This window comes from Macaca fascicularis, chromosome 14 (assembly GCF_037993035.2).
Source record: "Macaca fascicularis isolate 582-1 chromosome 14, T2T-MFA8v1.1".
NCBI lineage: Eukaryota > Metazoa > Chordata > Mammalia > Primates > Cercopithecidae > Macaca > Macaca fascicularis.
The window spans coordinates 83,064,329-83,077,824 of NC_088388.1; the positions used below are offsets into that span (position 1 = coordinate 83,064,329).

General features: G+C 37.5%; 1 protein-coding gene across 40 annotated transcripts in view; it reads right to left on the minus strand.

Moving 5' to 3' along the window:
* DLG2 (discs large MAGUK scaffold protein 2) overlaps window positions 1-13,496 on the minus strand; it is a 2,233,585-nt gene that overhangs the window by 626,811 nt on the left and 1,593,278 nt on the right. For all 40 annotated transcript variants that reach the window (XR_012423578.1, XM_045370161.3, XM_065528807.2 and 37 more), the window contains one exon: window positions 12,524-12,648. Coding sequence is in view for 39 of the 40 variants with exons in the window: in XM_045370161.3 (XP_045226096.1) it covers window positions 12,524-12,648 (125 nt within the window). In the remaining variant the exon portion in view is untranslated. The remainder of the gene's footprint in view (window positions 1-12,523; window positions 12,649-13,496) is intronic.

The window sequence follows — 13,496 nt, forward strand, 5'->3', positions numbered from 1 at the left end:
GGAAGTAGTGATAGTGGTGGGGGAGAGGGAAGGGTATTTTGTGAATAAAAGTTGCCTGGCTCAGACTGGGTGGTATGAGGAGAAACTTCTCTCAGAAGATATGCAAGATTTTGTTCTACTGTTGCCACAGTTTCTGAAAATGTCCGGGTGGGCCTGGTGCTTACCATTTTATAAGCTCAATGAATATTAAGTAGTGACAAAGATTCTCTCCTAAACCAAACTTTAGTCAGGCTCCTCTAAGCTCTCTTCCCAACTGGGCTTTGACCTTGGGCTTCAGTGTCCGTCCTCCTCAAGTTTGTACTTCTCAGTTTTAGTAGGATTTCTGTTAACTTGCCTTTTTTGTTAATTTATTCTGTTGATATATAATGATTGTACATTTTCTGGGGTACAGTTTAAAGAGAATCCCTCACAATTGATATCTGATCACTCTGGCCCACTTTCAGTAAGTTTCATTGATCAAGAATTCCCCTTACTCCTGATGTTTCCTCCTAGTAATTTTCTATCCACTGATCTCCACCCTGCTCCTTGGCTATGAATCCCCATTTGTTCATATTGTATCTGAAACCGAGCTTATGTTTAGAGTGAGATCTCTTTTCCTCTACTGCAACGGTTCCTGAATAAAATCTGTTTCTACCAATTTAACTACTGCCCAGCTCTGATTTTCTGTGACAGTAGCTCTAACATCTTTATGATTTGGGCATTTAATTGTTCAGCTAATTTGAAGTGGCTTGATGCTTGTGCAAAGCTTATCACATTATTAGTCCTTTCTAAATAATGACACAATTTATAAACTGCTCAGAAAAACCAATTCCCAAAAATAACTAAGATTACCATTGAATTCAATTCCAGCAAATAATTTAAATATATTTTTCTACCTCCCTCAAGCCAATTTCTTTTGTCTAGAGCCCAAAGAGCTATTTGCTAAAATCAATATAAAATATGGTTTCAGAATGTTAGAATGACAACATGTCTCCGGATAGACTATTAGAAATAAATAAAAACAAATGCCTTATCACCACTTAAAGCTGCAATTAGCTCTTTGGTATCTGATTCTAATGAGCAGTGGATCTTCTCAGAGCTATGAGTTTAATTGAAACAAAGCATTGATTAGCTGCCCATGATAATGGCATTCTGAACTTCTCAGGCTGTCAACAAATGTCAGATAATTAGAATATGATTTTAAAACGGAAAATTCCCCAAGATCCTGTATAATATTCATTTTATGGAGAGAGATGCTAAAGTTAAGAAGGTTTATTAACCTTTCCAAGGACTCATAGCTAGTTAGTGGCAGAGATTCCCATGTCTCTTGCCTTCACTAGAGCAGTACATCTTGCTAACTTTTAGTCTGAGCTGGAAGTTTAGGTCTAAACCTACAAATAATTCCAGAAATTGTATCCTATACACAAAGCAGTGGCTACGCTTAAATCAGAATATTTAGAATCCCATAAAGCCAATCTTAAGGGATATGAACCATCACATCTATATCTTAGAAATCCTATTGTTCCTCTATGATGAATCAATACATCATTCTTTTTTTTTTTTCTTGATGATATTTGGAAAATTGGACCTTATAAAACACAATCTGAATTAATCTCCTAAATTGTAAAGCATATCAATAATTTGTTTTTGACTTTTGAAAATAGAAATGCTATTTATCAGATAATTTTTCTACAATGTTGATATTTTAGCAGCTGGAATACAAGGTCAAATATCTGTTTAGAAAAAAGAAGAAGTAGTAGAGTCATAGTCAATGAAGAGATAGGATGATGGAAGTAAAGGTTGGACAAATGCTCTTTCAGGATGGAGAAAAGGGTTATGAACCAAGTGATTCAGATGGCCTTTAGAAGTTGGGAAAAGGAAAAGAAACAAATTATCCCATAGAGTCTCTGTGGTTGCCCTGTCAACGTTCCAAGTTTATCTCAGTGAGTCTGATTTTGGACTTCTGACCTCCAGAACTATAAGATAATAAATTCACATCAAGTTACTAAGTTTGTGGTAATGTGTTATAGTAGCAATAGAAAACTAATATGAAATCCTTGATCATTTTTAAATTGGGTTATTTGTCTTTTTATTGTTGAGCTGTAGGAGTTTTAGTATACATTCTAGACACAAGTCGTTTATCAGATATATTATTTGCAAGCATTTTCTCTCATTATGTGAGTTATCTTTTAACTTCTTGATAGTGTCTTTTGAAAGCACAAAAGTTTTTAATTGATGAATTCCAATTTATGTATTTTTTCTTTGTTGCTCATGCTTTTTGTGTCATATAAAGAAACCACGTCCTAAGCCAAGATCATAAAGACTTCCTCCTACATTTTCTTCTAAGACTTTTATAGTTCTAGCTCTTACATGTAGGTCTATGATACCATTTAATTAATATTTGTCTACAGTGTGAGATAGGGGGGCAATTACATTCTTATGCAGGTATATATCCAGAAGTCTTGATACAATTTGCTACAGAAAAAAAGCAATCCAACAAGTCATGTTTGCCACAAAGTTATTAATATTTCAGTCAACTCATAGGTAGATTTAGGTTTTTGGAATACATGGCAGCTGACAGAAATAGAAAAACTGCTGGAGATGCCTTTCCAGCTGTGAAAGACTGCTTATGGGTGCCTGATGTTCTTCCAGCTATGCAGCTGAAATTATTCTTCTTGTATAGAAATTTTCTTGTGTAATATACTAAATTGTTGGGGACTTGTTGATTGGCAGTCACCACTGAACCACTTGCTAGGTGATTTTCTTCTTGTCCAAGTACTGTATAAATACAATAGGGCTGATATTATGGATAGAGAAAATCAAAAGAGAGGGTTGTTACCTTTCAATGCTTTTCATTTTTGTTGGGAGAGATGGAAAAAATAATCCATAAGAATAAGTCCATTGAGATTTGCATCATACATCTTTCTAAAGAGAGTGCTGGTATCATTTATACTAGGTAATAAAGTCTCCCTTCTCATGAAAGTCTTCCTGTTCAGAGCAACAGCTGGGCTTGTATTCTGCTTTGACCCCAAAACAATGATGAAATAAAAGTTTACTTGGACTTGGAGGCACTAAAAGTCTCTGCATTTGAATAAAACATTTACCATGATCATAGTCATTTAGTGCAACAATCAGTTGGGATAAAGAGGAAATTGACAGGTTGGATGTCGTGACTTGTGTGTTTTTTTTTTATTTGCAATCACCCAAACTCATGAAAATTCAACATGGAGAGGTACTCTAAGAATTTAGCAATCTCTTATGCTATTTCCGCTTCCTAGAAATCTTTTATTTCCTTAAACAATTGGTAAGTGGGTCCTGGGAGTAAGTGTCAGACTCTGATGCCTGGAAGTTACTCCCTTTCCTCTGTTTAGTGCTTCTCATTTGCACAGAAAACAAAAACAAACAAAAAAACAAGTAAAGTTGAGCTTTATCTTTTCCATTTCTAAGCCTTCATCTCCTGATGATTACCAATCATTCTTCTTCCTTCTTTTCCTTCCCTCTCTGTGTTTCCTTTTCCTCCCCTTGCCTTCTGTCTTTCTCATCATGTTCTTATTTTAAAATCATCAGTGAGTTAGTGGATATACATTAACGAAAAAGCAAAAGAATGAATTGTCAAAGGACAGCCAAAAGGACAATGTCGTGGTTTATACACAAGAACTGCATTCTTGAAACATTGGTCCTTGACCTTTCAACTTTGCCAGTACAGTCAAACCTCAGTATAATCATTATTCTTGTTTGAAATAAACATATATGTTATCTTGACTTCTATGAGAACAAAGACAACCTTACCTGTAAACAGACATGGAAGTAATGCATGAAGCAATGGATTTAAAGAAAAAAAAAACTTTTTTTTTTTTTTCTAAATCTTTTCTGGGAGTAGAAATGACTATGCTGAAGGCTAAGAGATTAAATTGTGTCACTTGTCAGGAAATTGGCAAGCAGCCATCTTTGCTGCCTGTTTCTACATGCTGCTTTTGTGCTGTGGATGCCTTTAATAAATGCACTCTTGTGTAAAATGTCATTGCTGCATCGCCAAGTGGAGGCTGTCATGTGATAGCTCTTCCCCAGGATGACATATTGGTCCTTGGCAATTCTGGGACTTCAAGTTACACAGAGGCATTTTTATGATTCAAATACAAGTGAAGAAATAAAAATCTTCAAATCATGGATGTATATCTATTTTGCTCTGAAAGAAAACCTAATGTTCTTTTCAAATACTGCTTAAGGATAGGTAATGCTGGCTGGGCACAGTGGCTCACGCCTGTAATCCCAGCACTTTGGGAGGCCAAGGTGGGCGAATTGCCTGAGGTCAGGAGTTCAAGACCAGCCTGGCCAACATGGTGAAACCCCGTCTCTACTAAAAATACAAATACACTGACAACATATTGCAAAGTAGGACCTCTCCAACGTTGTTGGTAAAAGTAAAATTTGGTAGAATATTTTTGGAAATAAATTTGGTAACATGTATCAAAAGGTTTTAAAATGTTCATTCTATCAGGTTCAGAAATTCCATAGTAGAAATATATCCTAAGGAAATAATGAGGTACAAGGTTAATAATGTTTTCCAAAAGATGTCCATATATTTAAAATGCTGATAAACTGAAAATAAATTCCTAACAATGTGAATGGTTAAATATGCTACTTTATAGCAATTAAATTATTTGAAAAGGCTTTTTTATTGATACAGGGAAAGGTCTCTGAACTAAGGTGAAGCTAAACAAATACTAAATGTATAGAGTATGATCTAAACTAAGTTTAAAATGCAAAAAATATGAGAAAGACATGTACAAAAATATCACTAGTGATTAGTGTTGTGTAGTGTAAAAACGAATGTGCTGTATTTTGCTTAGTCTTTGTCTACTCTTCTTTTATATTTATTACGCAAAGGACAAATATCATAGCCATAAACACACATACCCATAAAGTTCTATTTAAAAACAAGTTCTATCAGAAAATGGTCACTGTCCAGAGAAACTAATCTAAACCACCATATGCTCTTCTTGCCTTGCCTTGCCTCTTGACTTAGCCCTCATCTCACATTTTCCCTGCAGTTTCTGGCTGTCTCCCTCAGTCCAGCTCAGATTCACATCTCCAGCCATTAGATGTAAAACAGGTCTCAGTCTCCATCTTTGCTGTCCCTCCACCTGAGGGACTAGATTCCCCACTTTTGCTGGCCTGGGTCCACCCCTCACTTTTGATTGATTGTGCTTTTGGCCTCTTGCCTTTAGGTATTAGAAAGTCCCAGGTCCACTCATGAGGCCTGATCAGTGTTTCTGAAGTTTTGGGTGTGATGGTGTTACTGGAGACCTGCACCAGCAAGCTACTCTACAGCCCAGTTTAAGGGAATTTTAGGGTCCAGAATTTTTATGTCTATATTAGTTTCTTATTGTTACATGACAATTTACCACAAATTAATCACTTTAAGGCAACATGTACTTATTATCTCGGAATTTCAGCAGTTCAGGAATTCAGACATGACTCAGAGGAGTCCTCTACTTTGAGTATCACGAGGCTGCATGCACTGATGTGTCAGCTGGACTGCATTCCTTTTGGGAGCTCGGGGTTCTCTTATAAGCTCATGTAGCAATCTGCAGAAATCAATTCCTTGTGACTGTATGTCTGATGTCTTCTATCTTGCCAGCTGTAGGCTAGGGACTGTACTTAGTACCTAAAGGATGCCTTCGGGTCCTCACTATACAGGCCCGCCATAGGTTCTCTAACAACATGGAAGTTTGCTTCATTCATGCCAGCAAGAGAATCTCTCTGTTTTTAAAAGTCTCATTAGATGGGTCAGTCTGAATCAGGATAATCTCCATTTTGATTAAATCAAAGTGAAATGATGAGGGGACTTAATTACATCTGTGAAGTCCCTTTTGCCATATAAAGTAGCATAATCATGGAATTGAATCCGATCATATTCACAGGTCCTGTCCACATTTAAAAGAAAAGGATTATAGAAGGTTGTAGGTTATTGAGGGGGCATCTTAGATTTTTGCCTACCATACTGTCCATCCCTGACTGTCACAGACTCGTGACTCAGGTTCAGCATTCTGCTAAATAGCTGGCTCTGTAGATCCAGGGTTGTGTTGCAGACCTTGCCTTTCACATAATTCCTTTACAAAGACTATTTCATGTAATCTTACTATATCTTCTCGAGATAAATGTTCCTGTCTCCAATGCACCAGTGAGGAAACTGAAGAACAGAGAGCTTAAAAAGGGGCACAAAGTCACATAGCTAGCAAGTAGGACCTGAAACCTTGGTCTTTGACTCCAAATACTGTGTTCTTTCTCCTATATCTCTTTTCGGCAGCAACAACTAAGACTGGAACTCGATTTGAAGTCTGATCTACTTAGGGAGTAAGTCACTTTTCACTTTATCTGTGCCTTTAGTCTGCACTGTCACTTTATATTGGCTATGATTTCGCACACACAGGAAGTTTTTTCATAATGATTCCAGGACTCCTAGAATTGTTTCCTAGAAAATTACCGCAAACTGGCTGGGCACGGTGGCTCACACCTATGATCCCAGCACTTTGGGAGGTCGAGGCGGGCGGATCACAAGGTCAGGAGTTCGAGACCAGCCTGGCCAAAGTGGTGAAACTCTGATTCTACTGAAAATATAAAACTTGGTCAGGCGTGGTGGTGGGGACCTGTAGTCCCAGCTACTCAGGAGGTTGAGGCAGAAGAATCGCTTGAACCCAGAAGGCAGAGGTTGCAGCGAACTAGGATTGCGCCACGGTACCCCAGCCTGGGCGACAGAGCGAGTCTCCATCTAAAAAAAAAAAAAAAAAGAAAAAAGAAAAAAGAAAGAAAGAAAGAAGGAAAATTACCACAAACTTATCAACTTGAAACTATGTTTATCAGCTCACTATTGGTGTATGTCACAGTGTGGCCAGAATCTCTGCTTAAGTTCTCACAAGGCTGTATCAATATGTCAGCTGAGCTGCATTCTCATCTTAAGGTTCAGGGTCTTCTTCCGAGCTCATGTGGTTGTGTCAGAATTCAGTTCCTTGAGATTGTGGGACTGAGGTCCCTGCTTCATTGCTGGCTGTCAGCCTGGGAGTCTCTCTCTGCTACTAGAGGCCATTCCTATTATTTCTCTCATGGCCTCCTTCATTTTCAAGCCAGCAGCAATGTGTCAAGTACATCACACATCTCAAATCTCTTTAACTTCTTCCACCAGCCTGAGAAAAGTCTCCAATTTTAAGGGTTCATGTAATTAGACTAGGCTCACGTGTATACTCTCCCTATTTTGAGGTAAATTATAGCATATAAAAATCACAGGAGTGACATCTCATTATAGTCACAGGTTCTATGGATTATGGAATAGAATCTTGGGGAGTGGCAGTTTTATTTTTATTTTTTATTTATTTTGAGATGGGGTCTCGCTCTGTTGCCCAGGCTGGAGTACAGTGGTGAAATCTCAGCTTACTGCAACCTCCACCTCCCCAACTCAAGCCATTCTCCTGCCTCAGCCTCCTGAGTAGCTGGGATTAGATGCCCGCTACAACACCCCACTAATTTTTGTATTTTTGGTAGAGACGGGGTTTTACCATGTTGGCCAGGCTGGGTTTGAGCTCTTGATCTCTAGTGATCCACCCGCCTCGGCCTCGCAAAGTGCTGGGATTACAGCCATGAGCTACTGCACCTGTCTAGGAGTGGCATTTAGAATGATGCTTACCACAGTGGGTCTTTTAAGTGTTGTTGTTGTTGTTGTTGTTCTGCATTATAGCTTATAAAATAGAAACATGGACACTGGAGTCAAACTGCTTACATTCAAATTCTGGCTCCAATATTTACTAATAGTACAAACTTAGGGAAGTTGCTTAACCTCTCAGTTCCTCAATTTTCTTATCTGAAAAATGAGTAATAAATAATAGTATGAGTTTTATTGAGTCATTTAACACTTTAAATGACCTAATGTGCCAGAAAATGACTTCGCACATTGTAAGCACTATGTTGGTCTTTATTAATATTATTATTATTGATCTGATTATTACATATCCACTAATTCAGAGTTCAGATTACTACTCTCCTTGGAGCAAACCCATCACCTTATTTCTCTGGACCTTAGCTTCTCTGTAAATGTTAGTGTTATTTAACTGTCAAAAATATAATTTATATCTTAGTCTATTGGGCTATTATATAATATCATAAACTAAATGGCCTATAAACCAAGGCACTGGCAGATTTGATGTCTAGTGAGGGTCCTTTTCCTGGTTCATAGATAACACCTTCTAGATACGTCCTCACATAAAGGAAGGGGCAAGGAAGCTTTTATGAGGGCACTAATATAAGTCAGAATCTCTCTTACAAAGACATGCATGAGTACTCCACCTTCAGAACCTAATCATCTCTCAAAGGCCCCACCTCCTGATATCATTACATTGGGGATCAGCTTTCAACAGATGAATTTTGGGAGGATACAAATATTCAGGCCATAGCAATTTATAATGCAAAGGTACATTTTAAAGAAATTTAAGTGTCTCTAACTCAAAGGAAACACCAAAGGATTTGTTTACAAAAAAGAAAACTATGTTTAATTTATAGGTTTTTTGTTTTTGTTTTTGTTTTTAAAGCAAAGGAAACATAGCAGGTTGAGCGGCTTACATTATAAACTTGAGAACAGGAGTATAGGACCGTTTTTGGCATCATACCTATTTTTTTTTTAATGGTCTTTAATTCCATGTTATGACTAAGAGAAAAAAGCGTGTGAAAAGATAGGGACAGGAAACTTAGGGAAGAACATAGAGGGTGAAAGGAGACTGCAGAAGGAAAGGTAGAAGGTATAATAGGAAAGGGCATAGAGAAGAAAAGAAAGAAACAGAGGCAAGAGGAGAGGAAAAACTACTTAGAGACAGAGAGGGAAGGTAAGGAGAAAGGGGAAAACGGTGGTAAAATTTATTGAGCACCAATTATGTGCCTGCCATCGCTAAGGAGCTCGGTTATCCCACCTCAGAACATCTCAGTGAAGTAGGTATTATTGTCACCACTTTACAAATGAGAAAACAGCTATTAAGTGAGTTTAACTTGTCCAAGGTCAATTGTGTTATATACAGAAGTTAGAACCCACATCTTTCCAGAGCTAATTACAATGTCCTTCTTCCATGTCCTTAAGGACTAATGGTGAGATAAAACATACTCTTCACGGCTTGTTGGTCCAGCCTCAGTGTTCCTGTCACACTGAGAAAAGAATTAGTCAGGCTTAGTTCAGGCTTTGGTGTTACTGTCTCTTAGCACTACCTAAGAATCTTAATTATTTGAGTCAGGACATTCAGATTTTAGTTAAATAGGATGCCCAAATGATTTATGCCTCAGCATAAGTCACTTGTCTGAGCTGCAGAATCCCCCTCTATAAAATGTATGCCTTGGACTAGACCGCCTGCCAAATACTGAAAATCTATACTTATTAGCTGTCTGCACATAGGCAAAGGCTGTAATGTGGATTGGAAAGAAGGTGAATTTTGTTGGTCTAGTTAGAAGCACTGTACAAAATCGTGCAGGTTGTTTGCTGTACAACCTTAGTAGGCAATATTCATACACATAGTCATAGGTCATGGCCCTGGCTCCAGGAAGCCAAAATAAGGACCAATGGGTAGAGGCCAAAAAAAAAAAAAAAAAAAAAAGGAGGGGGGGAAATTGTGGCTCAATAGAAAAATAACAAACTCTGTTATATTCAGAATTACCTCTTAACATTGTGAAAACTTTACCTTTGGGAGTTTTTAGGCAGAGACCACATGATGTAGGAATTCTACCAACACATGAGAGTTTAGAGAGTACCTAAGTGCCATTCAGAACTGGATTTTTAATGTGATCAAAGCTAGCTGGGTGATCTTAAAATCAATAAGCCTTAATTTTCTGAGTCCTTATTATTATGGCCACAATAATAGTACCTACCTATATGGCTACTGAAGTAGGAGATTCTGTGTGTGTGTGTCTGTGTGTGTGTCTACATCTGACATCTCTGTATCTATCTTAGCACAATGTCCTGCACATGATAAAATCTCAAGAAATGTCAGCTTTCATTATCATTATTCTCTTTACAACTATGAAAGAATAAAGTTTCTAGCACAGCAGAACTTTGCTTTACCTCTGTAGGCATGGGGCTGCCACCAAGTTTGCAGGCAAAGAATGCTGGCACTCTCAAGAGATACCACTTTTCATTCTTAATTGTAAAGTAAACATATAACCTAAAATCTGTTTCACGCTTAGAGCCAGAATTTGGTTAAAGGCCCGCCATAATCATAATTTAGAGATAATTTCTAAATTATCCTCTAACAAATCTATTTCTAAACTTTAAAAATGGAGCTTCTTTAGGGTCCAGTGTTAGCAAACAGAATCCCCACCATGACTCATAGAATTACACAGCATCTTTTTCAAACCTTTCACTCTAGTGGGGATATGTCCTCATTCAGAAATTAATTTAGCTAATTCAGCTTAAAAATTCGATTGTCAAAAAGCTTATTTCCTGTGGGAGTATCTTTTTTGTTGATAAAGGATGCACATGTACCTGAAAAAAAAAAATGCGATTCTCTTCCTCAAGCTGTAAACATGCAGCTGTCAAAAGTAATCACTACATCAGAAAAACGGGGTAAGGAATAAAAGTATTTTTGGTTGATTCATAAGAAAAACAGCAAAGTAGTTTATATGCTTAATGAAAAAACAGACTGAGGAAGTGCTATGAAGCTTACATTTCTGCTCCATAAGTCACAGTCCTCAATGTGGCTCCATGCAAGCTAAAGTCATTCTTACCTACAGGACTTCACTTGCGTAATTTAATAAGACTCTGTCCTTGATTAAATTTGAGTCAGGCTTCTCTGGGTCCTACTCTCAATTAGGCCTTGACCTTAGGCTTTTTATTTGGTCTCGTTAGCCCAGTTTTAGCAAGAATCCTGCTGAGTCAGTTTATCAAAAATTTCTCTCCCTTGGTATCCGATCAAATTCCTTATCCCATACCCTTGATAATTTATCAGCTTGGCCTGCCTTCAACAAGAATCCTGCCAAGTCCCTTTAGCCAGAATTCCCCTTACCCTTGACGTTTTCTCTCAGTAATTTTCCATGCACTAACTGCCACCTCCACTCCACAGCTCTTTGGCTATACATCTTCACTTGTGCTTTTTGTATTCAGAGTTAAGACCAATCTCCCTCCCCTACTGCAAAATCTCCATTGCAGTGATTCCTCTTGAATAAACTCTTCCTTACAGTCATTAACAAATGTCATAACTATTTTCTATTTAACATATCCTTCCTATCTTACCTCCCACATTAATTTTCACTTCTTCCTCTTCTACACTTTATTTATTTACTTATTCAAAAATTCATTTCTGCAGCAAGAGTTTATTGAGCCACTTATATATATGTAACTGCTTGGCCTGACGGGATTTACAACCTAGTAGGGATGCTAAAATGACATTAGGGCACGTTATTCTTCCTGAAAAATCTCTCCTAATTTTTCCAATCTATAGTGCCTTTTAGCTAAGGTTTTGATCTCATAGCATTTTATGTTATTTACCCCATGAGGGTAATTCTCATTTCCCACAATTAAGTTCCTTAAAGAAAGTAGCCCAGCTCAAGCAGCTACTACTCTCTATCACTGAGAAGTACCTGGCTACACTCCCTCCACCAACCTAAACTCACCATGTGTCTTTTTTTTTGTTTTTCTTTTTGAGACATGGTGTCACTCTGTCACCCAGCCGAGAGTGCAGTGATATGATCTCAGTTCACTGGGATCAAGTTCAAGCCATTCTCCCGCCTCAGTCTCCAGAGTAGCTGGGATTACAGGTACCCACCACCAGGCCCAGTGACTTTTTGTATTTTTAATAGAGATGGGGTTTTGCCATGTTGGCCAGGCTGGTCTCGAACTCCTAACCTCAAGTGATCCATCTGTCTTAGCCTCCCAAAGTACTGGGATTATAAGCATGAGCCACTGAGTCAGGCCACTCTGTGCTCTTCATCCAAATCAAGCTGGTTTCCCTTTTTTTTTCCTGAGGGACAACTTGTTCTGTTCTCTGTGTTCCCACTCAGATTTGTAGGGTTAGTGAAATCTTAATTATCATTCAAGACTCAGAAAAATCTTCCCAGGGAATGTTTTTTTTAGACTCAATTTTTCCCTCTCTAAATGCCTAGAGAAAGCCCTATAAATGGTTGCTGAATCTGAGAATACACACAATATCTATAACAGTGCTTTACTTGCTAATGCTACTTAGAGTGTATCATTTTGGTAATTATATTATTTGCCCATTAGTTCATATTTATGTTCTTTCCAACTAGACTGAAGGCCTCATCCAAACAAAAGATTTATCTTCATCCCCTCCTCACAGTGCCTGGCCCAGTGTTCAGTGTGGTCGCCACCAACAAACACAAATCAAATACTATTGAAATTCAATCAGTAGCCAGAGATCTGCAAAGTCATTTCAGGAAGCTTGCCTTAAAAATCTTTCAAGTACAGAACTTTTGTAGAATTATTATTCTTCAAAGGTACAAACGTGTCTCATTAATGCAGCAGATTTACTTTCAAAATCATTCTAATGTTTCAGATCTTTACCTGAGTCTGCCATCCTCTGCTGCAGCACCTCCTGGTATAATCTTCGTAATAAATATGCCAGGGTCATCTCCAATGTGGGGATTATCTGTCCCCCCAGCAATACTGAATCCCAGGCCAGAATTCCCCTGTAGAAACAAAAAGCAGATATTAAATGACGTGTCTGTCACCTAAAACCTAGTTCCTCTTGCACTCCGCATTATCATGTTACTACTCAAATGGAAATCAGGTGACAACAGTCTTGTGTGCTAAACCATAAAGTGCATGGTTAGCAGTAAAAGGAAGGTCAGGAAGAACATTCAGGTTTATTCCTGCACTGTAAGAATGCAAGAGGCATTATATTTTTGCTTTTAAAAATGGCTTCCTTTATGCAGCAATTAAAATCACATTTATGAAGCAGGAAATAAAAACTTACAAATTGTGTAATATGAAAAAATATAAAGAATCATTAGAGTGTCAATTGTAAAAATTATACATTCATGTGAAAAAGGAAGAAAAAAGTTACATGAAAGAATTTGATTTAATAGAACAGTGAACTTGGGTGTTTCATTTTCTTATTTCTGGTATTGTTGTTCTAATATCACTTATCTGTCAAATAAGTGTGTTTCTAAGTAACAGAAAACTTCCACTTCAGAAGACAGGGCCCTCTTCTAGAGTCATAATGCACGAGAGATACTTTTGAACAATAAACAGACTTTAATTTGCAATAACAATAGAAAAGACATGCAATAGTGTAGCAGCATGTAAATCTGAGTAGTTTGCATTCTAATAAAGCCTTTACACTTACTGCTGTAGATTATAGTAACTGATATCCTGTGTGTGTGTGTATATATACGTATATACGTATACATATATACATATATCTCTTTATCTCTTTCTAAAGAGAGAGATATATATATGGATAGATATATATAAGGATATATATATGGATATATATCAGGATATATATGGATACATATAAATCTAAAGGATATAT